Raw genomic sequence first — 24,854 nt, 5'->3', positions numbered from 1 at the left:
TTCAAGTTTTGTTACATTTTGATCCAAGCCTTCATCTAAACAGCTCAAAATGGCATATCAGGTTATTCTCCCTTGGCTGCTCACAAAAGCCCTGTGCAGTAAGGTGAGGCTGCGAGAGACTCCCAGGCCCAAGGCAACCTAGTAGATAGGGATGGGCAATTTGACTCATTGTTCATTTAAAGGTGACCTGCCCTAATCCAGACTTTCTGAAACAACGCACAAACTGAAACACAGCCATCCTTTGACATCTGCACTTCTCTAAGTTTTGCAGTGCAGTTCTCCAACCAACAGATGTGTACAAAATGCTTACACTGGGGCAAAGTGTGTATAAAAATACATATATTATTGAAAACAGCATACAAAATTCATTATATTACAGGAAATTTCTTGCCAAAATACTTATATCAGGCAAAATTGCATGAAAATGTGCATATTAAGAGAAATTTGTGCTAAACACTAATGAATTTTGATGAGGACTTTTTTTAAAAAAAGATCCTCAAACTGATGTGGAAATGATGGCAAACTGAACTTAAGAGAAATGAGAAACTGAGAGAGAGAAACCAAAACCGATTTGCCCACCCTTACCCAGCAGTCCAATGTTTTATCCACTATGCTACACAATTTTTTTTTCTATGCAGGCAGGTCTGGCTGCATTACTTAAATTTGACCAAAAGAGGCCACTGTTCTCTCTCCCACCATTCTGGTTTGTAGGCACTACTGCTCTGATTAAACATCTCTTGCTCTCTCTTTGTACAGTGGTACCTCAGTTTTCGAGCGTCTCCGTTGACGAACATTTCAATTTTCGAACGCCGTAAACTCAGAAGTAAATGCTTCGGTTTTCAAAAACGCCTCGGAAGTCAAACATGCCACACGGCTTCCGCTGAGTGCAAGATCCTGAGGCCTAGCTGTTGGCGATTGAGTTTTTAGTTTTCAAACATTTCAGAACTCAAATGGTCTTCCGGAATGGATTACATTCGAAAACCGAAGTACCACTGTATCTTTAAAACTGTTTAAATGCCAACAAACCTTAATGAAGTAACTTCTTTGTGTGATCTTTTGTACATGCCCTAGATATCCTGCCCCTGATCCTTGAAGTCTCACCGGGATCTTCCAGTCTCTGAAGGCTTCCAGATATCTTTGCATGCAATCCTTTTTATTTTCAGGTTCACTTAAGAGGGTAACCAAGGATAACCAAGTACTGGCTTATGGAACCAGGTGAGCAGATGTTCCAAAATAATTTTCGCAGTTTTGAAACCTGCTTTTTACAGAGTGTACTAACCCTTTGCCTCCTCCAGATTTGGGTATATCTAGCCTTTCAAGTGAGGCATTTGGATGTTTTGTTATAAATAGTTCATTAAAGTCCCACACGTTCCAACAAATTGTAACAGTTGCCCTTTCCAAAGCACCTACCTGCACCCCAGCACACTAACCCATTCCACAACTGCAATTCAGTAACAAATTCCAGTTTCAGATAGAGAAAAGTCATTGCTAAATAAATAGCTAATTCATCTTTGTCACAAATGTGTAGGTCACCATGTGTACAGATTAGCCTATGAAGCTAATTCGACTCAGCATCAGAACACCTAATTATCGCTACCATTATTGCCAGAACTGTGTTAACCCTAATTTCATGTTTAAGGAGTCTTTGTATAGAAAGATGCTAGTCAGAGTATTTTAAACTTGAGTGGGTGGTTTTAACTGATCTGAAGATAGATGTAGGTGGAATTACTATTAAGAAGGTGACATAATAATGCGTACAGTACAGTGGTACCTCGGGTTAAGAACTTAATTCGTTCTGGAGGTCCATTCTTAACCTGAAATAGTTCTTAACCTGAGGTACCACTTTAGCTAATGGGGCCTCCCGCTGCAGCCGCACGATTTCTGTTCCCATCCTGAAGCAAAGTTCTTAACCTGAGGTACTATTTCTGGGTTAGCGGAGTCTGTAACCTGAAGCGTCTGTAACCTGAGGTACCACTGTACTAGAATCTCCTGTTATTAGTAATTTGATTATGTAATAATTCAGTATGTACACAATTCTGCTAAGACCCACTCTGTTGATATATTCAGTTCATAGTTTGTGAGCACTGCTCTTTGTGGATGGATTAAGAAAATCAATATTCAATACTTATTGGGGGGGGGGAACAGCCGTCCCATTCACACACTTACCCAGAGTGCAGCAGCCATATCCCAAGGCTATAATTTTATGTTACTTATAAAATCATAGAATCATAAAATTGTAGAGTTGGGAGGGACCCCAAGGGCCATCTAGTCCACCCCCTGCCATGCAGGAATCTCAGCTAAAGCATCCATGACAGATAGCCATCCAACCTCTGCCTAAAAATCTCCAAGGAAGGAGAGTCCACATGATGAGCATTTTACCAGGACAAGGGGTGACAGCTCAACCAAATCAAGAACAAAAAACACCCCACCATGTGATTTGAAATGTTGCCACATATTCCTGAGCCAGTGTGGTGTAGTGGTTAGGGTGTTGGGTTGGGACCTAAGAGACCAGAGTTCAAATTCCCACTCAGCCATGAAGCTTGCTAGGAGACCTTGAGCCAGTCACAATCTCTCAGCATGCCCTCCCTCACAGGGTTGCCGTGAGGATAAAATGAGGAGGGAGGAAAACCATGTATGCTACCTAGAGCTCCTTGGAGAAAAGGCAGGATATAAATGTAATAATAAATACAGTGGTACCTCGGGTTACATACGCTTGAGGTTACAGACTCCGCTAACCCAGAAATAGTGCCTCGGGTTAAGAACTTCGCTTCAGAATGAGAACAGAAATCGCACAGTGGCGGCGCGGCAACAGCAGGAGGCCCCATTAGCTAAAGTGGTCTTCAGGTTAAGAACAGTTTCAGGTTAAGAACAGACCTCCAGAACGAATTAAGTACTTAACCCGAGGTACCACTGTAAATAGGGATGCGGTTGGCGCTGTGGGTTAAACCACAGAGCCTAGGCCTTGCTGATCAGAAGGTCGGCGGTTCGAATCCCCGCAACGGGGTGAGCTCCCGTTGCTTGGTCCCAGCTCCTGCCAACCTAGCAGTTCGAAAGCACGTCAAAGTGCAAGTAGATAAATAGGCACCGCTCAGGCGGGAAGGTAAACGGCATTTCCGTGCGCTGCTCTGGTTTGCCAGAAGCGGTTTAGTCATGCTGGCCACATGACCCGGACGCTGTACGCTGGCTCCCTCGGTCAATAAAGCAAGATGAGTGCCGCAACCCCAGAGTCGGTCATGACTGGACCTAATGGTCAGGGGTCCCTTTACCTACCACTGTAAATACAAATAAACAGCAGTATAGGATTAGTTCAAATGGAAGGCGGTCCTCTTCACAAAGGCCAGGAAACTCCAAAAGCAAGCCTGACCAGCACAATGTAACAGTTGTGTCTTCATAAAGCTGGTCAATTTTCATCACTACAAAAATGCAACATATTCAGGTCGAATGAAATACTGTAGATATGTGTCCAGAACTCCCAGTACAGGATTTGTTTTTGTCTTAATTCATGTTCATAATCACGACTAATGCACTGCTACTAGATTCTGATTTATGCTGTAAGCCGTTTAAAGTTCTGTCGCATCAATTTGGCAGCAAGCTATGTTATGTATAGGTGAAAGCAACTGTGAAAAATGGGCCTACAATGTTTTATCCTTGAAATCTAACCTTTAGGTTTTATCATTGTTGAGTGCCCCTAATGTACTGTGTAAGCTTCAGCATGTAATTTAACGGGTGAATGGGATTTGCCCATCACTGAAATTGGTGAAATTCCACCAATGCGTTTGAGACTCCATCACTGCTAGTCATCTGTGAATCGCTCTTTTACAGCTTTGCCCTAAAATTTGTTGTGCCAGCAAAAATGTGCTTAGAAGAACAAGGCAAACCAACTGTTGTGTCAGCACATCACTGGCCATAATATTGTGATGCTGTTGGCAGATGTTCAAGTATAATTGTTGGTGGATAGACACACACACACACACACACACACAAATAGTTAGCATTGGCATCTAAATGTGAGCTGGTGCTTCACCATCCATCAAATGAAAACTTTTAATTCCATCTATTTTGGGCCCTCTCAATGAAACATGGCACTGAGGGAATCCTTTGACAGGTACAGTATGTGGGTGAGGCAAGCAAAAGAAGACTACATCTGTCCTCACTTGGTTAAAATCCTGAGAGCCAGTGTGGTGTAGTGGTTAAGAGCGGTAGTCTCGTAATCTGGTGAACCGGGTTGGCTTCCCCGCTCCTCCACATGCAGCTGCTGGGTGACCTTGGGTTAGTCACACTTCTCTGAAGTCTCTCAGCCCCACTCACCTCACAGAGTGTTTGTTGTGGGGGAGGAAGGGAAAGGAGAATGTTAGCCGCTTTGAGACTCCTTCGGGTAGTGATAAAGCGGGATATCAAATCCAAACTCTTCTTCTTCTTCTTCTGAAAGGCTTGCTAGCAGTAGGTGGGATAAAAAGGGCCGAAGAAAGCACTGCAAGGAGGGGACTGAAGCCTTTTCCTGACTCTACATTTTGGTATTCGCCCAAGCCAGAAATGAGCTATGGCTCGCAAGCTTGCTTTGGAGAGCAAGTAGTTTTGATGGAATTGCAAAACAGCACTTGTGCTATTTGAATTAGAGTGAACTAAGGTGGAAAGTGTGCGTGTACAGAGCTCATTCATGCAGTAGCAAACCACGGTTTAGTTTAGGCCTGAACTAAACCAGAGTTGGTAAATGGTGGAGGTGGTCTTTTCGAAGCTATGAAATCTCAATTAAATTGTTTTCATACGTAGCCTGCAGTTGGCACTTTCAGCCCCAGGCTACACATGAAAACAAAAAATAAGCTTCTCTACACACTGGTTTTTAAATTTTGCTGATTTTGCCTGTATTTTGCTGATTTTGCCTGTATATTATCGATACAGTGGTACCTCAGGTTAAGTACCGGTACTTAATTTGTTCCAGAGGTCTGTACTTAACCTGAAACTGTTCTTAACCATTAGCTAAAGCACCACTTTAGCTAATGGGGCCTCCTGCTGCTGCCGCACCGCTGAAGCACGATTTCTGTTCTCATCCTGAAGCAAAGTTCTTAACCTGAAGCACTGTTTCTGGGTTAGCGGAGTCTGTAACCTGAAGCGTATGTAACCTGAGGTACCACTGTAGTTTTTTTCTTTATTTTTGTGTGCATGAAACCATTGACAATTATTCTCATTTAGTCCTAACCCTTTAAGCCAGTGGTGAGGAGCTCATGGCCCTCCAGATGGGCTCCATCTCCCATCAGCCCAAGCCTGCACAGCCAATGATGATGGGGATTTTCCTACCCTTACAATATACTATTCACTATGTCATACTGATCCCAGCTCTAGCTGTTCCTAACATGAAGGTTTCTGAATAAATTGCAGCTGTGCGTGACTCTGGATTCTTCCCAGCACTTCCCAACTGATTGTATTTACTGCATCACAATAGCACTTGCATCACAATGCTACACAGACCTTGAGTTCATGGCCTCAGGCAAGGATGCAATTTTCTTTCATCATCCTGCAGAGGTGGGTGGTTTACACCAGCGTTTTCGTTTGGACTCACATCTTTCCGCTTAAGGCGTGTTCAAGTGACCCACAGTTAAAAATTCATTTCCAAAACTATAGGGCAGAGAGGTAAGAGAGTCTATCTATCCATACACAACCTTGTAGAAAGAGGAAACATCACTTGTGTCCTGCAACTAGACATATTATTAAATTGTATGAACTTTAGTGCTTAAGAAAAATAAAGCGATGCCAGGCTCCCAAGTCAGTCTGGAAACAGCGCTTTCTGATCTAGAGGTCCTTTAGTTGCTGATGTGCCGGGATTCTGCACTTCCTCAGTGGTCATATAAATGTGCTCAGCTTATTCAAGGGCATTTTTTCCTTTTCATGTATCTCATGATTAAGCCCTGGCTTTGAAAACAAGGTGTCAGGGCTGAGCTCCAGTACAAATTTAATACAGATTGCCTTCATGAAAAACTTAATCCCCTCCCACAAACTAAGTTGGAGAAGCTACGTCTGTATTTGTTCTTTCCAGCGGTTGCACATTACAAGCGAATGCTGCATCAGCAAGGACTGTTATTCTGGGACAAATGGTTTTGTATCGCAGAGCCAACCTGAATTAGTTGGTTTGTGACATCCTCTTAAATTGCTTCTCTCCACACTGCAAACTCTGCCAAGAAGTGCAGCAGTGGCGCAATTTCCTTCATCTTTCATAAGTGAAACGACACAACGTTCCTGTTCTTCCGTCACAAGAGACTTGTCCAAGTGGAACAAAATTCTGCCCTGTACTCCCCCCCCCCCCCGCGTGAACCTTTAAAATCAGTGTGGGGAGAAGTGCAGCTGCACTAGAACTCTGCGCTAGATACAACTTGATGTGATCAACTCCCCCCTCCCTGTATTTTATTCAAGTTGGCACCTGTGCTTGCACGTAAGCCAAGGTCTGTTTCTACTGTGGAAAGGTAGGGATGGTCACATGAGGGTGGTTGTGGGGCTGCTCTGGCTATACATGATTTTGGACCCCCGGAATGCAGCCTCAATATCGCCCGAGATATTTTGTCCCATGCATTTTTTTTATTGCAATAGCTTGAAATTGGAACCTTCTTTTCAAGCCAAAACTTAAAAACTTTAAAATTATAGTAACAAGATAATATGATCTCAAGGTATCATTGAAGACTATGGGCACTGGTGGTCATTACTGATATCCCAAATCAGCACTGGAAAAGGAAGCAAAAGGAAATGCAGACCATTACAAATGGATTGTTTGGTGAGCAGAGCATTAATCCAAGGTTCTGCTGATGCACACTGCAAAACCCAGAGATCTAACAAATGCTGCTTTTGAATTCAAGCAAGCTGACTACTATGTGCAATATTTTGCCCGTGCCCTTACAAAATAGCTCACTCCAATGACCATGAGTCATAATTGAGTCTGGCAGATAAGTGTGGTAAAAATAACTTCATTATGGAACTAATCCAAAAAAAAACAAAAAAACAAAGAAGCAGAAGACTCTAGCTGTGATAGTGAACAGAACTTTATTTAGATCAAAAGGTTAATTGGGGGGCTTATAAGAAAAGATGGCAAGCCCGTGGCACAGTTCTGTGACCGCATATAATCCATTCCACCTCTATAGCAATATATAATGGGTTGAATATCTAGCGAGAGAAATGTGATTTCTGTGAAACCTGCCCTAATTTTTTAAAAATTGAATGCAGTGCTGTCCTTACATGAGCAGAACAGACTACTGCTTCCACCTCCCAGAGGATTGGGAGACCTTCAGAGAAAGGTACTTTCTTGGGGGGGGGGGGTTCGCAGAGGGTTGAAAGGGGAGGTGAACACTGGGTTGCATTAATATAGACATAAACAAACATTTCCTTGTGGCTTACAAGAACCTATTGAAAACAATGTAATAATTCAAAACCAACAATAAGACAGCAAAAATCCCACTCATTACGCTCACAAACACACACACACACACACACACAGAGAGAGAGAGAGAGAGAGAGAGAGAGAGAGAGAGAGGTGGTGGTGGCGGCACAAATTATTTCTCATAAGTTTGCAGACAATGCTCCTAAGAGTTATATATACTCCTAAATGATTGAATGCACTAGTTTTAAAAAAGGAGTATGTTGACCAAGCAAGTAGACATCATTTCAAGATTTTATGAAGTGCACCAAGAGCTTTTGGGTAAAACCTGCAAAGGTTCCAACCCATCATTTGTGTATAAATACCCACATATGACTTTTATGATCTCTTAATTTGTATAGCATGACATTTACTTGTACACAATTGTTATTGGTGCATATAAGTGTCACACTGAAAATGACACTTGACTAGAGAGCATGTAAATCAACAAGTTCTTCTAGAATTAACAGGAAAAGGGTAAAAGCTAAATCAGAAAATGTTGACGTGTGTCATGAAGGGGAAATGAAAGCTCTCATGGCATCGCTGACAATTATGAAGGCAACTGTTGAGCATAACTGGCTGTCAGGAACATGAAAATGTTAGTAAATATAACAGCAGATCTCAACAGCTCACACTGTGTGTGTGTTTGATTGGAGTTGTCACTTTTAAACACCATCCTGCTACATGTTCCAAGGATGACTGAAATAACAAAACTTGAAAATATTTTGTAGACTATGGGTTGGATTCAGACCTGCTGTTCCACAAATGGAAGGGCTCCTTCTGTTCGTGGAAGTATGTTGGATCCAGTGGAGGTTTCTGCTCCATGGGTGGGAAGAGGAGAAGCCCATTTCTGCCAATACCGCACTACACCGCTGCCCCATTGTCACTTCCCATTCTGTCTTAGGGCCACCAACCTTCAAATGCTGGTTTTTGGGAGGCATGGGGAGGGAGAACCAACAAAATAACTTCCTCCCTCTTCCATGCATCTAGTTTGGGATGTTCCACTCTGACCAATGACTACACTCCACACAACAGTTAAGGTGCATATTAAGAACCAAAATGTCACATTATTTAGTTGTCAGCTGGGACTGTGTTTGTGAAAGACGGAACAGCAATATTGTGTCATCTGTTATTTAGAGCCAACATAGGAAGAACTTTTATTTACTTAGGACAGAGACCTAGAATTTTCTACAGCTTGGCCTCTGATTCATCCAAGACACAGAGGTTTAAACATTTGCCTGTCTGGAGTCTGCCGTGGTGTGGCCAAAACATAATTTGCTGGTGCAGTTGACAGACAGCATAATCTATAATATTTTCCAAATGCTAGTGAGTCAACATTTATACAAGCCAGCCATGACTCATTCTTCCAAGTGAAAGCTTGTTACTGATACGTTAAGATATAAAGTAAATGGTTCTAGTAATTCATCCAATTCCAAGGTCTATAAACTCCAGATCTTTTTAGAAACATATAAGGCAGCTGGTCATATCTTAAAATAATGGCTGGGATCCAAAAAATCTGGCCTTGAGACAGATCAGGAATTTTCCCCCTCTTGTACTAAGATACAGCACCTAGCACAGAATAACAGTGGCATGTTTCAAATGTTCCTACAGGAAGAAAGTGGTCAGGGCTTGGATACTGGCAGAAATGTCAAAACCAGCCAAGTGCGTACCAATGAAACAGACAGCAATTTGAAACTTGGGCAAAATGTAGTCTCTTTCTGCTTGTTTTTATAAAGAATAGGTACAACTTAGAGATGAATGTTTATCAAAAATTATCTTCAGTTTTTCTTCACACGTGGGTACAAAACATGTGAAGGGGCTTCTGAGAAAATACCAGACTAGCTTCATCCTCTAAATAAGGAATAGTCAATGTGTTGCCTAGCAGATGCTGTTGGACTACAGCTCCCATCATTCCAGTTCATTGGTCATGTGAGCTGGGGATGATGGGAGTTGTAGACTGATAACATATTGAAGTCACGTGCTGGCTATCCTTGCCCCACAGGTATGCAACAGCTGATATGTCATTGGCACCAGACTGAAGGGACCCTATGGATTTTATGGGTACAGGCTCCCCTCACATGTCAATCATGTGTCACTCAGAGGGCATGGACAAAATATGTGTTACTGCCTAGGGGGCAGAGCTAGTTGCAGGAGTGTTATTCAAAGCCCCTTCATGAGGTCAGTGTCCCCCCCCCCCAGTGCTAAGCAATTGAAATGGGGAAAGCTATTCTGTACTGTACTTTTAAAAACTGGTGGTGAACTGGTGAAGTGTGATGTCAATTGATCATATATTGCATTTATGCTTATTTATGCATTTATTTCTAGGTTTATGAAATAAGAACACCATCTAACCTACCTCCACAAAAGAGCTTTCTGTAAAAGTACCATTTTAGAAGGTGAGTTTCTGGAAAAGATGTTGATTTTCACTCAGAATATTAATTTACCTAACCGAAATAGTTCTTCCAACAGATTTCCAAGTATACTTGTAACTGTGACTTTACATTTTGAATAAATACTGAATTAGTAACAAGAGACCTTAACGTTCTCTACTCTTTTTTCCAGGGGTTGTAATGGCAGGTACAGCAATAAGACTGCGACAATTTGTAGATACATCACCACAAATGCCTCCAGGGTAAAGTATCAAAAACAAAGCCCAGTTCCTTCAGAAACAGGTTCAGGATTTCACAAAACATTGGGCTAACCAAGCAAGTTCAAATCCTTATTATAAAGGCTCAAGAACAGTATTTGAGAACATCTACACTTTAAAATTTGCATTTCATGTACTTTGATAATCTCTACTATCACCTGTCAATCTGGAGAAAGTTTTAATAAAAAAAACCCAGGCCTAATTAATTAATGTAAAAAAAATGAAAGCTCCAGAAGACAACAAATGCAAATTGAGTGACATATTTAAACAGTTCACTAATAATTATTTGTAGAGATGTATAGAGTTTCAGGCAGCAAATCTCAGCACAGAATTTGAATACTGAATCCGAATAATGAATTTCCCTTGCTTTTTCTAGGTATATTCTACATCAGGGAAAGGATGTTGTTGGTTACTATCCAGGGCAAACGGCGAGGGTTCATTATGAATACCCTCCTGAAAGTGAGAGAAGGTATGAAATGTATTTTGAACAGCTGCTCACCCCTTAGGAGGTGTTCTAATTAATTAAGGTATGAGAAGTTGGCAGCAATTGCACACCGAGACAGTTCTGCATATGGCCCTTTACTGCCTTAACATTAGAAATTTATTGTGACAGGTAGGACACACAAAAGCTTTTTCCCGGGCCTGTCTTGCACTCTTCCCATTTATCAAATGCTGTAAAGGTCAACACTGATAGAGCCTTTGTTACTCCCACCATTCGGCTCTCAGGTGACTGGAACGCCTTATTGAAATACTCAAGAACCCCATTATTACCTGGTGATATCATGCATGTGCACACCATAGAATGGTGATGTGGATGGAAATACCTTGCCAGCACAACCACTAGATCAACATGATGCAAGCAACAGTCCAACATTTAGAGGACACCATGTTGGCTGCCTGATTATTATTATTATTTATTGACCCCTGACAATCTTTTCAGTAGTGGTTTTCCCCCTTGCTGAAAGCCCTCCCTAGTGAAGTGCACCTGCTTCCGTCATCATAAACTTTCAGGAAGAATTCGAAAACAGTCTCTCTTTATCCAGGCATTAGGTGGCTGAAGAATACCGTTCCTGGCAATTGCTGGATGGCATAATGTTTCCAACTATGGCTGCTTTTAGAATGTTTTCTAACCCGTACTAGAATGTTTTATTTCTAAATTGTGTATCTGTTTGTGGCCCTGGGCTCCTTTGGGAGGGAGGTTAGGTTATAAATTCAATAACATAATAATAATGCCTTTGCCTTTCACACAAAGAGAAAGTGTGTTTGAAGTAAGTACTCAGAAGTCCTAAGCCGTTAATTTGGCATAAACAGCGTCACTTCACACATCTGAATGTAACTTCCTCAAAAGTGCTCACAGAAAACCTGGAATTAGTTAGCATCACCTGAATGCAGATTTGACGCTTCTGGTGTTGAGGAACAGACACTGACCCACAAAAGAAATTTAATGCACACACATACAAACTACCAGAGTGCTAAAGAAGGGGAGGTGAAAGTTTGGGGGTGTTTAAAATGGATTGTAAAGCTTGGTCTATTTGACTCATCTAGCCCATTTGTCACCCTATCTTAAAAAGAAAAATGAATCCCCAAAGAGAGGAAATGTGGACTAGTGGTTAAAGCATAGGGTTTCCCCCTCCCAACCAGATCAATCCTGTTTTGAATGTGCATTAGCCCTACATTACTCTCCATTAGTTACTGTTAATAGTATAAATGCAGGCCTTTTGTACTCTCATGTAATTCTTGATACATAAGTAAAGGTTTCTCATGAGGATAGTTAATTAAAAAAAAAAATCTCCAGCTAGTATTAAAAGCTATTTATTATATGTTACAGTAAGCTTCCACAACGGAATAAAATCAATGCAGTTTACTCTGCTGCAAGTGCAAAGTGCACAGCCTCATTTGCACTACCTCAAGAACCTGATATTCAGTTGGTACAAACAAGAGCTTATTATGAGTCTGGCTGTAAGCTGTCATGCTGCTAATGCCTATTAGACTATAGCTGGATTATAACTGAATGGTCCATTTCAATAGGATATTAGAATAAGCATTTAGATATTTGGCTACTCTTACAGGCAGCTCATGTTTTGCCAAGCCGGGTGTCAACACAAGATTACTGAATTGTTTTATCTTTTTCATAAAGCCTTTATAGAAAAATGCAGACGGTCCCAGTAAAACGCGAAACTGTACTTCAGCATGACTATGACTATATAGTTCTGAAGCAATATATTCACTACCAGAGGACCAAGAAGAAAGTCAGTGACTGGTGTACAACAACAACATACAGAGAAGCATTCACATTACCATTTTACAAATCAGGTGGGTAAATTCTTAGCCAGATAACATACACAACCCATGTTTAGGTTAGGAAAGCTCTTCCACCTTATAAAAAAATAACTTTATGTATTGATTTGCACATTCACTTTCATATACTTTTTTTTTTTTGCAATAAAAAGGCCAACAGAAGCTTTTGACCTTACACAGAAGCAAAGCACAGTAGTATCTTCCTTTTTAAGAAACAAATGTGGAAGGTAGCCATTAGGCTGGCTTTAAAAAAAATCCTTCACTGTTAAACATATTTATATAAATGTTGATGTGCATTACATGCCTTCATCACAACTTGGAAAGGAGCTAATCGTACTGTTCCCCACCTAGAGCGGAAGAGAGTAAATGCAAGAATATAGCGAGAGGTTAGCCCAACAGTTTTCATGAAAATCAACAATTGCATTAAACATTAACAAGCATTTAACCAGCGATTTGCAGGGCTTGATTTCTTAAAATGAGGGGGGGAAACAAAAGTTTTGATATTTTAAAAATACATATGCAATTGAAAGTAGTGCAAAAAAGAAGACGAACTTCAATCCTGCAAGCTCTGCGTATCAGGTAAAGCTATTAGCTCATGGATTAGCAGTCTACTATGAGATAATCCCAACACTGGTATTTTGGCAGAAAGCCCTTCTGCCCAACAATTGCCTACAGATTAAAATATCCTTCTTCGCCCTTTCCAGAAGGATAAACTTCTCTGAAGTATGCAATGCTTGTCATCCTCTGAGAATATACAGGTCTGAATTCAAAGAACTGTAATGCTTCTGTGAACCCATGGGAGTTTTGGATTTGCTTCTCACAAGAAGCTGGGCCTTAAACTACAGGGTAAAGCTCTTCAAACAAAGGACCAAGTATAATATGGCACCAGGGTTGGGGGTGGGTGCCAAACAAAGGGGGAAAAGACAAACCAAAGTTTTTTTTTAGAGGTCCGCATGCGCTCTGCAGAGGTGTTCCAAGAAATCATGTGGCTTTATAGTTGAACTGTTGGGCAACTAAATTCATTTTCTGCAACACTGCTTGATACAACTATTACTGTTTCAATGTCTCTAGGTTAAGATCAACAATGGTTTATTAGTCCATGCTTTGTAGTTCTTCTTCTGCCATTGGGCTGAGATTAAATAATGATTTATCAGTTCAGAATAACCAATCAAGTGGATGTGGAGGAGGAAGAGCTAACACACAGTTCGGATGGGTCAAAAGCTAGAATGAGAAATAAAAATGCAACAGCCATAGCAGGGCACCTTGGTTTTTTGTTTTAAAGTGATCTACAGAGCCTTCAGAAAAAGGCACATTGCTGAGGAATAGTTACATGAAGCGTCTGGTATATGCTTTTTTATGTGACTGGGGTGTGTGGGATGGAAGTGTTAGAAGCTGCCAGTCAATTATCACCAGGTTTTGAATTCATTAATTCCTTCTGAATTCAAGCAGCAAGGCCAATAATGATTTTATGTTTAAATTATAGACATTGCTGAGGATTATCATCCAAAAACTGATGCTGAATTGCAGTCTGTTTGGAAAAGTTTTTCTGCAAAGAAGAAAGACAAAACTAAACCTTCATTTATGGGAGTTGGATAAATCCTTTCAGCCAAGCTGTGTGGGTTTTTTTAAAACACACACACACATCGAAAAACAAGATGGAATAACCTTTCAAGACTGCCGCTCACAAAAGTACTAAAGACGACTTCTTATACTATATGGATAGTGTTGCAATTTTAAATATGTTCTGAACTGCTTTGAACACTTCTGAAACTTGATTTTAGAGATGGAAAAGCTTGACGGTAATAGGTATCAAAAGGGGGGGGGGAATACATATCTTTTTTGGGGGGAGCAGCCTTTCAGAGCTGCAACTGCAAAGCACAGGCAGAAGTTAATCAATGTTACAAAAGGCTTCTTCTCTTCTCTCTCCCCCACCCCTGGCAAAAAAATTGACCATGACTTCTTTGTCCCAGAAAGGCAGGAGTAAACAACAATGGGAGGTGTACTTAGATCACTTCTGTCCCCTATGCATATTTCCAGGGAACTTACAAGGACTATATTCACTTCTGAGTGCCCCCGCCCCTGCCCCGCAATAGTGCACAATGCAGGGCAAAATAAAACATACTAGGACTTAAATGGGAAAAGGAATAGGATCCCATCCCTTGTTCCATCCCATTAGAGCAATACTGCTCTTCTTTCACCTTGCTCTGGAAATGTAGAAGCAACCAGGATGGCCAAGCTAGAGAGACCAGCTTGAATGAGATTACTGTTTTGTAAAACTCTGCAAACTGCTTCCTCTTTACCCATACTAGAATGTTTAACACTGGAAAGACGTGAGATGCAGGGTATCATATATAGACCTATCCCAATTTTTGCAATATAGGAACACCCACAGGTTACTGGAAGAAGCTGTAAGGAAAAGGTGAGGGATTGATACAATGTAGCTGGTGCCTTCCTTCCTCCATGTGTCACTCGGGATAACCTTTAATGAATGATGGAGTGTTGTCTACGAAAGCTCATGCTATAATATATGTCTTGTCATTTAAGGTGTATAAGACTTTGCTGCTGCAAAAACACCAAACAGTACCTAGTACCTACCCCCTGGGAATTTTAAAAGTTGGCAGACATAACAGTTATTTGTGATTTCAAAGGGGTTCTATCAGAGCATGCTGCATATTTTTCCTGTGTGCAGAAGCATGTGTGTTGCTAAGGGGTGTGTGGAAAGAATCACTTTATTTTTTAGTTAACACAGAACTATGCACCAGTGCATAGGTAGTTAGAAAAACATCCCTAGCAAACTGGAAATAGCAAATTGAGCAGATTTATTATGTGTTATCCCTGCTACCAGAACAAGTAATTGTGAATAAAAAGTTAAAAGGCAGAGACAAAAGAAAGCAGACAAGGGGGGGAAATGTGTATTCTATGGGCTGGATCCTAAATTAGTTTTCTGTAATAGGAGGCCTCCCATTGGTGGAAGGAGACTGTTTTCGCAGATTCCTTCCTTCCCCTCTTCTAGAGCGCCCCCTCCCAAACACTCCAGAGCAGACTTTCAAAGGAGCTGCAGAGGAAGGCAAAAATCAGTGAAATTCACTTCTCATCCCTCACTTTTGCCAAAAGAATCAATGCCCTGTAAATTTTGAAAATTCAGAACATATCACTGCTAATCGAGTAAGAATGCCAGTTTTAAAGATAGAGCCCAAAATTTGAGAGAAATATTTGGATAGGGAGAATTTTAAAAGTATCCATAACCAAAGCCTTCTCCAGAATCTAAACACAATAATGCTATTCCTGGCTTCAATGACGGGTTCTTCTAAAAAGTTTCCATCCTCCAAAAATAATCTTGGCATTAGCAAAAAATAGCTGACTGCAAGAAAACAAAACAAAACAGAAAACAGCAGCATACTGCTTTGATAAAAGGAAGTCAATCCACACATCAAAAAGAGAGAAAGACTAATGTTGTTTTATTCTGGTGGAAAAGCATCCTGATAGATGTGGTTGCAGTCAAAAAGATTAAAGGGAAAGTGAACACTTACTATCTCTGGAGAAGCAATTTGAAAAAGAGGGTTGGGGGTCCAAGGAGCTGAAGTGAGGAGGGAAGACAAGAAGACCTGTTGTGTGAATGGACTGCTACTTACGCAGCTCTGGATCCATCCCACTCTCTTTTCTTAACAGAAAATGCTTATTTTGGATTACCTACCCCTGGATTTCTGAATAAAGGTCTTCTTAACCAATTGCACACACCTGCAAAGTGGTGTATAGCACAATGTACCTCACAAGCAACAGTGGATGTGAAAGACCATGCTTATGTACAAACATACTCAGCAAGTGCATCAAAAATGTTCAGTTTTTTAAAAGCTATTATGGCACCATGGTTTGTTTACCTGCTATATGGAAGCCCAAGCTTCCAATCATATTTGTCCTGATTATGATTCAGCGTACACATTCAAACTCATTCAACAGTTAATGAGATTCTCCTTAGGCTATTTGACTTTTACTGTCCCACAAGCTTAGTGAAGCTACACTAAAGCCTGTAATCTGTTTCCTTTCTCTTTAGTGATCTGGTTGCATTGTATTTTTGTTGTCTGTATGATTTCAAAATAAAATTCCTTTAAAGGCGGGGGGTGGGCATTGTAATTAGTGCTAGTATGTCAGCACCAACTAGCAACTGTTATCTCATACAAAATGCCAGTTAATAAAAACGTAAATGCAGCTCACATATTTAGTAGAGTTATACACCAGAGATGGCTGAATTCTGAATTGGATTGTTAAAAGCTTAAACGCAGAAGTATCATAACAGCTAAAAATGTATTAATGAACTCCTTTCAGTAGTGAGTATAATAGACCTACAATATGTTTTCTGTATCTTACTTTATAATTTAAGTTGTTGCACTGTTTACATATTAAACATCCCTTCCAAGCTATCATTTCATAATAGTTTTAATAAAAACCTGTAACAAAAAAGGGTTTTCTTCATCATTATAAAATCATCCCTCTCTTTAATCACACACTACTACAGCAGCCATACAGGTAACAACAGCTTTAGGAGTACAAATGAGGATGTAAAACTCTGTGCAAAACTGCATTAATTATTTTAAGCATCTAAAATTTCAGGAAGTAACACCACCAAAAGCAGAGACAATAAAGACATATGGTCATGAAAGTAATGTACAACCTTTGATTTAGAAAGGTAGTGTTGGGAGAAACATCTGAAGGAGAAAAAAATCTGGTGGCACCTTGACAAATGGTGGCAATAGTGACAAATGCCCTGGAATTTGTGAAGTGATACTGATAGTTGCCAAAGTCTTTTACAGCAGTAACAATTATTTGTCCAGACCATCTTTAGCTCTTAAATACAATATCCAATTTCCAAAAATCATTGCTGCTTAGGTTAAGAATAATAGATATAAGAATTGACAGTCTCTTTGTGGAGTGTGCTTTCTTTTCTTCCATTTATCTAGTATCTTTAGAAGAGCTGAATCATCGACTCCCTGGATTTTCCTACTCCAATCCACTTAACTGCAGAAAGAAAAATATATTTTGCATGACACTTTGCAGGAACAGATGACTTAGGATACTAGTGCAAATCCTACACCTGTCTACTCAAAAGAGTCTTACTCCCAAGGTAAGTGCATACAGAACTGTATTCTATGGATACTTTCAAAGACTTACCAAAATAATTGTTTTTCAATTGTCATGCAGCTACTTAAAGCTAACTGTGTGATATCCTGCTCTTTAATGTTATTTACCTGATGTCAGTAGTTCTGTTCCCCTAAGGCAAAAGCTTTTCAAGCAATTTTGAAAAGCATTACAGAATTGGTTACTGATTTCACTCAAATCAGTAATTGGCATTTCCCCTCCAAGATATAATGCACAAAATCTCGGTATATTTCACTAAAACATTCCCTTTTTAATATTATTTCTATTTTTTCAGTTTTAACAATGACATCTAACCAGAATCAGGATACAAAATATCAGAACTATCACAAGTAAAAACTTAGCAAAGCTAGGAGCGTAATCTAACACATACAACTAGAAAATACTACTTAGAGAACAGCAATTACAGAATTTTATTCTCTAGTTACTCAAGGTGATTCGAAAGGCTCTTCCAAATCTATTTAAATTAACGTCTCAAGTTAAAACAATTTCATTTTCAGGACTCAAGACCATGAAGTGATCTGGAAACAAGCGAACAGGTTTACAATGAAACAGAAATGTTATCCACTATGTTAGTCACTAGCTTGAAAGCCAAGACTTCAGATTCCTTGATTTATCTCTTTCACTGAGTGTGACTCTCAGGAATGACTAGTTCTAGAAATAGTTACCTACACGAATTATGAATTACTGTGAAGCAGTATACAGACCCTCAGAGCAATTTTACCAATCATGATGTTTCACGTTTCAAGTCTACAAACCGGCAGTTACATAGTGATGAGTAATACAGTGGTGCCTCGCAAGACGAAATTAATTCGTTCCGCAAGTCTCTTCGTCTTGCGGTTTTTTCGTCTTGCGATGCACGGTTTCCCATAGGAATGCATTGAAAATCAATTAATGCGTTCCTAGGGAAACCGCCTTCAGACCAGGTCCGGGGACAGTCTGTCCCCGGACCTCTTCTGAAGGCTGGGGGGCGCGGGCTTCGCAGCAGCGCTACGAAGCCCGGCGGCTGGGGCAGGTGTTCCCGCCCCCCCCTGCTTCGGAGCAGCGTTCCGAAGCGGGGTGGCTGGGGCAGGTGTTCCCGCCCCCCCGCCCGGCTTCGCAGCAGCGCTACGAAGCCCGGCGGCTGGGGCAGGTGTTCCCGCCCCCCCACCCCGCTTCGGAGCAGCGTTCCGAAGCGGGGTGGCTGGGGCAGGTGTTCCCGCCCCCCCGCCCGGCTTCGCAGCAGCGCTACGAAGCCCGGCGGCTGGGGCAGGTGTCCGGGATCTCTTTTGAAGCAAGCGGCTGCGGAGAGACGCGATCTCCCCGCAGCCGCTTGCTTCAAAAGAGGTCCGGGATCTCTTTTGAAGCAAGCGGCTGCGGAGAGACGCGATCTCCCCGCAGCCGCTTGCTTCAAAAGAGGTCCGGGATCTCTTTTGAAGCAAGCGGCTGCGAAGAGACGCGATCTCCCCGCAGCCGCTTGCTTCAAAAGAGGTCCGGGATCTCTTTTGAAGCAAGCGGCTGCGGAGAGACGCGATCTCCCCGCAGCCGCTTGCTTCAAAAGAGGTCCGGGATCTCTTTTGAAGCAAGCGGCTGCGGAGAGACGCGATCTCCCCGCAGCCGCTTGCTTCAAAAGAGGTCCGGGATCTCTTTTGAAGCAAGCGGCTGCGAAGAGACGCGATCTCCCCGCAGCCGCTTGCTTCAAAAGAGGTCCGGGATCTCTTTTGAAGCAAGCGGCTGCGGAGAGACGCGATCTCCCCGCAGCCGCTTGCTTCAAAAGAGGTCCGGGATCTCTTTTGAAGCAAGCGGCTGCGGAGAGACGCGATCTCCCCGCAGCCGCTTGCTTCAAAAGAGGTCCGGGATCTCTTTTGAAGCAAGCGGCTGCGAAGAGACGCGATCTCCCCGCAGCCGCTTGCTTCAAAAGAGGTCCGGGATCTCTTTTGAAGCAAGCGGCTGCGGAGAGACGCGATCTCCCCGCAGCCGCTTGCTTCAAAAGAGGTCCGGGATCTCTTTTGAAGCAAGCGGCTGCGGAGAGACGCGATCTCCCCGCAGCCGCTTGCTTCAAAAGAGGTCCGGGATCTCTTTTGAAGCAAGCGGCTGCGGAGAGACGCGATCTCCCCGCAGCCGCTTGCTTCAAAAGAGGTCCGGGATCTCTTTTGAAGCAAGCGGCTGCGAAGAGACGCGATCTCCCCGCAGCCGCTTGCTTCAAAAGAGGTCCGGGATCTCTTTTGAAGCAAGCGGCTGCGGAGAGACGCGATCTCCCCGCAGCCGCTTGCTTCAAAAGAGGTCCGGGATCTCTTTTGAAGCAAGCGGCTGCGGAGAGACGCGATCTCCCCGCAGCCGCTTGCTTCAAAAGAGGTCCGGGATCTCTTTTGAAGCAAGCGGCTGCGGAGAGACGCGATCTCCCCGCAGCCGCTTGCTTCAAAAGAGGTCCGGGATCTCTTTTGAAGCAAGCGGCTGCGGAGAGACGCGATCTCCCCGCAGCCGCTTGCTTCAAAAGAGGTCCGGGATCTCTTTTGAAGCAAGCGGCTGCGGAGAGACGCGATCTCCCCGCAGCCGCTTGCTTCAAAAGAGGTCCGGGATCTCTTTTGAAGCAAGCGGCTGCGGAGAGACGCGATCTCCCCGCAGCCGCTTGCTTCAAAAGAGGTCCGGGATCTCTTTTGAAGCAAGCGGCTGCGAAGAGACGCGATCTCCCCGCAGCCGCTTGCTTCAAAAGAGGTCCGGGATCTCTTTTGAAGCAAGCGGCTGCGGAGAGAAGCGATCTCCCCGCAGCCGCTTGCTTCAAAAGAGGTCCGGGATCTCTTTTGAAGCAAGCGGCTGCGGAGAGACGCGATCTCCCCGCAGCCGCTTGCTTCAAAAGAAGTCCGGGATCTCTTTTGAAGCAAGCGGCTGCGGAGAGACGCGATCTCCCCGCAGCCGCTTGCTTCAAAAGAGGTCCGGGATCTCTTTTGAAGCAAGCGGCTGCGGAGAGAAGCGATCTCCCCGCAGCCGCTTGCTTCAAAAGAGGTCCGGGATCTCTTTTGAAGCAAGCGGCTGCGGAGAGACGCGATCTCCCCGCAGCCGCTTGCTTCAAAAGAGGTCCGGGATCTCTTTTGAAGCAAGCGGCTGCGGAGAGACGCGATCTCCCCGCAGCCGCTTGCTTCAAAAGAGGTCCGGGATCTCTTTTGAAGCAAGCGGCTGCGAAGAGACGCGATCTCCCCGCAGCCGCTTGCTTCAAAAGAGGTCCGGGATCTCTTTTGAAGCAAGCGGCTGCGGAGAGACGCGATCTCCCCGCAGCCGCTTGCTTCAAAAGAGGTCCGGGATCTCTTTTGAAGCAAGCGGCTGCGAAGAGACGCGATCTCCCCGCAGCCGCTTGCTTCAAAAGAGGTCCGGGGGCAGCGGGAAGAGCTGCCCCCGGACCTCTTTTGAAGCAAGGAGCGGTGGGGAGAAGCGATCTCCCCGCCGCCCCTTGCTTCAAAAGAGAAAACCCGCTGTCCCCGGGGCAAGCTTCGTTTTGCGAAGCAAGCCCATAGGGAAATTCGTCTTGCGAGACAACTCGAAAACGAAAAAACCTTTCGTTTTGCGAGTTTTTCGTCTCGCGAGGCGTTCGTCTTGCGGGGTACCACTGTACTCTCAATGACAAAGCATTTCCTTAGAAGTACTTCTGCTTCTAATAGATCCCTGAAAACATTTTTTAAAAACTGCTTTGCTTACCAGGAATTCCTAGTTCCATTTCTATAAATCGAACATAGTTTTGTGCATTTACAGGCAGTTCATCAAAAGTCCTTGCATTTGATATGTCTGTGTTCCATCCTGGGAGGGTCTCATACTGAACCTCTACTTTATTTAAGACTTCTTGGTTTGCTTTATTTAAAAAAAAGAAGAAGCACTGTAACAGATAATTTTACTGTTGACAATAATATCAGACTTGTTTAATCATTCAGATAAGCAAATTTTACAACCTCAAGTCACCCAAAGGAATAAAAGATGAAGAAACAAAAGAATGGCTGTGCAAAACAGCTCAGTAACCAACTTAACAGCCATCCCAAAATCCTTTACATAGGTGAAATATAGGGAAAGGAAGTTAACTACTGTGATGGAAATGACAGATTCCCTATAAAGCAGGGATGACGAACCTTTTGGGTCCAGAGGCCAGATCTTAATCTCCACCACCACGCATAAAAGGTTGGCGAACCTGTCAAAGTTGGTCCATGGGGAGGGAAACTCCTATGAAGTTCAGCAGGGCTGAACTCCTCACGCAAAATTTTAATCCTGCTTTATCCAGGTATCAGCTGTACAAGTAGGCAACGCAGCTGTATCTCTGTCTTAACACCCGATACCACATATGATGTCAGGTGTAGGTCCGGTGGGTTTGATTTTATTTTTTTTAATAGCCTCAGGAGCCAAATAAAGAGGTTTGGCAGTCAAAATCTAAGCTTGGAGGTCAGATGTTCCCCACTCTGCTATGGAGGAATTAAGGGCAACTAACTATAGAGTGCTCTTCCCAAAGAGCCTCCCTTAGTACTTATATTAACATATTTTAGGAACTAGGCAAAGTATTCTCCTGGACATTTAATTGCTAATACCTCAGGTGTTCTTGTTAGAGCATTTTCCCCCCCATTAGTTAATTTTATAGTTATCATGCTCATTTTGTTTGGGGTCAGTGGAGTTTTGGGGATTCATCTAACAAGCTCCATCAGTGGAAGCCTTGTACCATGATTTCAGCTTGTCCAACATGGTTTCTCCTCCGCACTCCCCAAAATCGGAGGGGGGGGGGTGTCAGAAGATCCCACAGAAGAGGGGAGTGGGGAGAGAGAAAGAGGATTGTTCCATTTGGCAATCTGCCATACTTGCACAGACAGAACGACTGAAAGAGTGCAATGTTGAATTCCACTCTGACTATTCTGAGCAGTAATGTATGATCAGTTGGTACAGCATGAGACACTTAATCTCAGTTTCATGGGTTCCAGCCCCACATTGGGCAAAGGACCCCTGCACTGCAGGGGTTTGGAGTAGAGAACCCTCAAGGTCCATTCCAACTCTACAATTTTATGATTCTGTTATTTTAAGTATTATTTACTGTGTAAATAATATTTCACGTAATTTTGTACAAATCAAATTTTACATACTGCAGTTTGCCTTGTGGCTTTTATATCAGCTGATGAATAAATTACAACAGAAGCAACAATAAAAAACAACAGTAGTGAACCTACACTATAGTGAGGGGATACATCTAGCATTAAATATACCACTGGAAAAGTTATAGTATGGACACACACATGATCATACGCACTCACCTGGAAAATGAGGTATGATTTTATCATTTATTTTGTAAGCAACACCAACTTTAATTTCTGGAAATACATCCAAAATATCCAATTTGGTAAGAGCCAATCTGTTTTAAAATAAAATATTGATGTGTTAGTTAGGCATAGACAAATATAAACTATAATCTTAGGAAGTAAATTTGTTTATTTTTAAAGAAAGATATAAATCACTAGGGCTGACATGGTTGCTTAGTCTTCGAAGCCACGCTTACCCATGTATATGTGACAGCCTACCTTTACATCTTGCTTTAAAATTATAGACTAAAAAAAAGTAACCTGGGAAAACCCTGGAATTCCAGAATAAAAGCCAAAGAGAGAGAGACTATGAGCATTTAACATCAGATACCGGTAACTTTCTTCCAGAAGGGGTATCATAGTTATTAGCATGGCAGCTGGCAAGTCTTACATCAGTACTGTGACTTTAAAAACCATTTTGTCTTCCACAGTGAGTCTTTAAAACATTGTTCTTTACTTGAAGGGTGTTAGTTTCATTCCCATTACTTCGTATTGTTTCTACAAAGTATTATACTCTATTACAGTGCACTTGCTACCACTACAAACTACTCACGCAGTAAATCCATTGATCATGTGAGCGTATCTAAGCAACACAAGATCCAGCCAGCCACATCTTCTTTTCCGACCTGTGGTCACACCAACCTCTTTCCCACGTGTCTGCAGTAATTCTCCAATTTTCTAAGAAACAGAATATTGTCATGTTATACATTGGAGTAATATTGTTCATTTCTATGTAAACACAATTTACTGACAACAGAAAACAAAATATACTTTACATTTCCAACCCCACATAGTGCACAAAACTTTTAACAAGGATGAAGATACAAGTACAGGAGCCACCTTTAATGCCAGGTTATCAATGTGAAAATACCATTGAGCAGGCCATTTTCTCAACACTCCATGTTGATTCCATTGTATAATGCCTACCTGCTACCTCACAGGAGTGTTGTAGCTCAGTTATTGTTTGTGAAGCTCTGAAATCCTTGGCAATCTTAAATTGCTAGTCCTGTTAATTCAGCTTGGAATCAAAAAGGCAAACTGGTTCACGTGCATCGTCACTAGTAATAAAGATTCTGCAACTGGAACTTAGTTAACAATTCTGCTGCTGATTCATGAGCAAGAACAGAATTCAGCTTGCTCTCCGACAGAAATATAGGCTCTGCAGGACTGAGGAATAAGCAGTAGTTAAAAACTTTTTAAAAGCACATATAAACACCCAGGCAGCAGATCTGTGGACTGAGAAACTTACATTTCAGACAGAAAGCAGCAGCACTTTAAAGTATGTGGTATACAGAATCTGATGCCTGGGAGAGTACAGCCATGCATACCTTAAATCACTGGTCTTCAACTGATGGGTCAGGAGTCACTACATGGTCACAACCTGTTCTGAGGTGGGTCGTAACAAAAGCACTACCACCATACAAATATATGGGTTTTTTTTAAAAAAGGATATGGGTCCCCAAATGCATATTGGATTAAAGGTGGGTCCCAGGTGTGAAAGGGTTGGAAGACCACTGTGTTAAATAATATTTCTGAGAACTGTACATTCGTTTACTTTGTTCGAATAACTCACATTAATGTTAATTGCTATACTTACATTGTCTTGTTCTGTGGGAAAGGCACCAATTCCAACTCTAGTTGTGTATGCTTTCACAACTCCATATACTTCACCAACGTTCTGTGGTGGCATGCCCAAGCCAGTGCAAACACCTCCCACGGTACAATTTGATGAGGTCACGAAAGGATAAGTTCCTGTTTTAGAAGGGCAAGGAAAAGAAGATAGGAATGAACTAAGAGTAGCACAATTATATAAAATATTATCATTGCATCTTTCTACTGAAAGGTAACTGAATAGCAAGTAACACTGGTTGTTATTTAAAATGACAACACACCCTTAAAAATAGTGGTATAGTTTCAATGCCAAGATGTACAATGAACATTCAATGTACAAGAACGACTATAATGCAACCAGTCTTAAACAGCTATATTCTGCACAGTCCTTCAAATATACATGTGACAAGTGACAAGTACCTCACACATTGAGACTATGATAAAAAAAAGACTT

The 24,854-nt window shown here is 42.2% G+C and overlaps 2 protein-coding genes and 1 long non-coding RNA gene across 5 annotated transcripts in view; 2 read left to right on the top strand and 1 right to left on the bottom strand.

Annotated features, from left to right (window-relative positions):
• The first annotated feature begins 3,956 nt into the window (after positions 1–3,956).
• SPMIP3 (sperm microtubule inner protein 3) lies at positions 3,957–14,057 on the top strand. Of its 2 annotated transcripts, none has more exons than XM_081905850.1 (6): positions 3,957–4,105; positions 9,722–9,792; positions 9,959–10,028; positions 10,420–10,512; positions 12,181–12,356; positions 13,825–14,057. In XM_081905850.1, exons 3-6 carry the CDS (start codon positions 9,967–9,969, stop codon positions 13,935–13,937), a joined length of 444 nt encoding a protein of 147 aa, XP_081761976.1. In that variant the 5' UTR covers positions 3,957–4,105; positions 9,722–9,792; positions 9,959–9,966; the 3' UTR covers positions 13,938–14,057. The 2 variants fall into 2 exon arrangements, with proteins under 2 accessions (XP_081761976.1, XP_081761975.1); XM_081905849.1 differs by lacking the exon at positions 3,957–4,105 and adding an exon at positions 5,545–5,628.
• A 2,700-nt stretch (positions 14,058–16,757) lies between these two features.
• ADSS2 (adenylosuccinate synthase 2) overlaps positions 16,758–24,854 on the bottom strand; it is a 29,386-nt gene continuing 21,289 nt past the window's right edge. For both annotated transcript variants that reach the window (XM_081905840.1, XM_081905841.1), the window contains 5 exons: positions 24,387–24,541; positions 23,343–23,467; positions 22,745–22,842; positions 21,162–21,311; positions 16,758–17,354 (listed from right to left, as the gene is read on the bottom strand). In XM_081905840.1, the coding sequence (XP_081761966.1) occupies positions 17,302–17,354; positions 21,162–21,311; positions 22,745–22,842; positions 23,343–23,467; positions 24,387–24,541 (581 nt within the window). In that variant the 3' untranslated portion in view covers positions 16,758–17,301. The remainder of the gene's footprint in view (positions 17,355–21,161; positions 21,312–22,744; positions 22,843–23,342; positions 23,468–24,386; positions 24,542–24,854) is intronic.
• On the top strand, positions 17,337–23,497 carry LOC309366916. The gene is made up of 2 exons (XR_014166917.1): positions 17,337–17,446; positions 23,314–23,497. It is a non-coding gene; the product is annotated as an uncharacterized lncRNA (long non-coding RNA).

The sequence above is a fragment of the Podarcis melisellensis genome, assembly GCF_964234715.1.
Source record: "Podarcis melisellensis genome assembly, chromosome: 3".
Classification (NCBI taxonomy): Eukaryota; Metazoa; Chordata; class Lepidosauria; order Squamata; family Lacertidae; genus Podarcis; species Podarcis melisellensis.
This window is presented reverse-complemented; position numbering and strand designations above follow the sequence as displayed.

Bases quoted from the DNA above. Each gene is read 5' to 3' on its own strand.
- SPMIP3 (XM_081905850.1), top strand. From the start codon at position 9,967: ATGGCAGGTACAGCAATAAGACTGCGACAATTTGTAGATACATCACCA. The intron at 10,029-10,419 runs GTAAAGTATCAA...TGCTTTTTCTAG, and splicing joins TCACCACAAATGCCTCCAGG to GTATATTCTACATCAGGGAA. The intron at 12,357-13,824 runs GTGGGTAAATTC...TTTAAATTATAG, and splicing joins ATTACCATTTTACAAATCAG to ACATTGCTGAGGATTATCAT.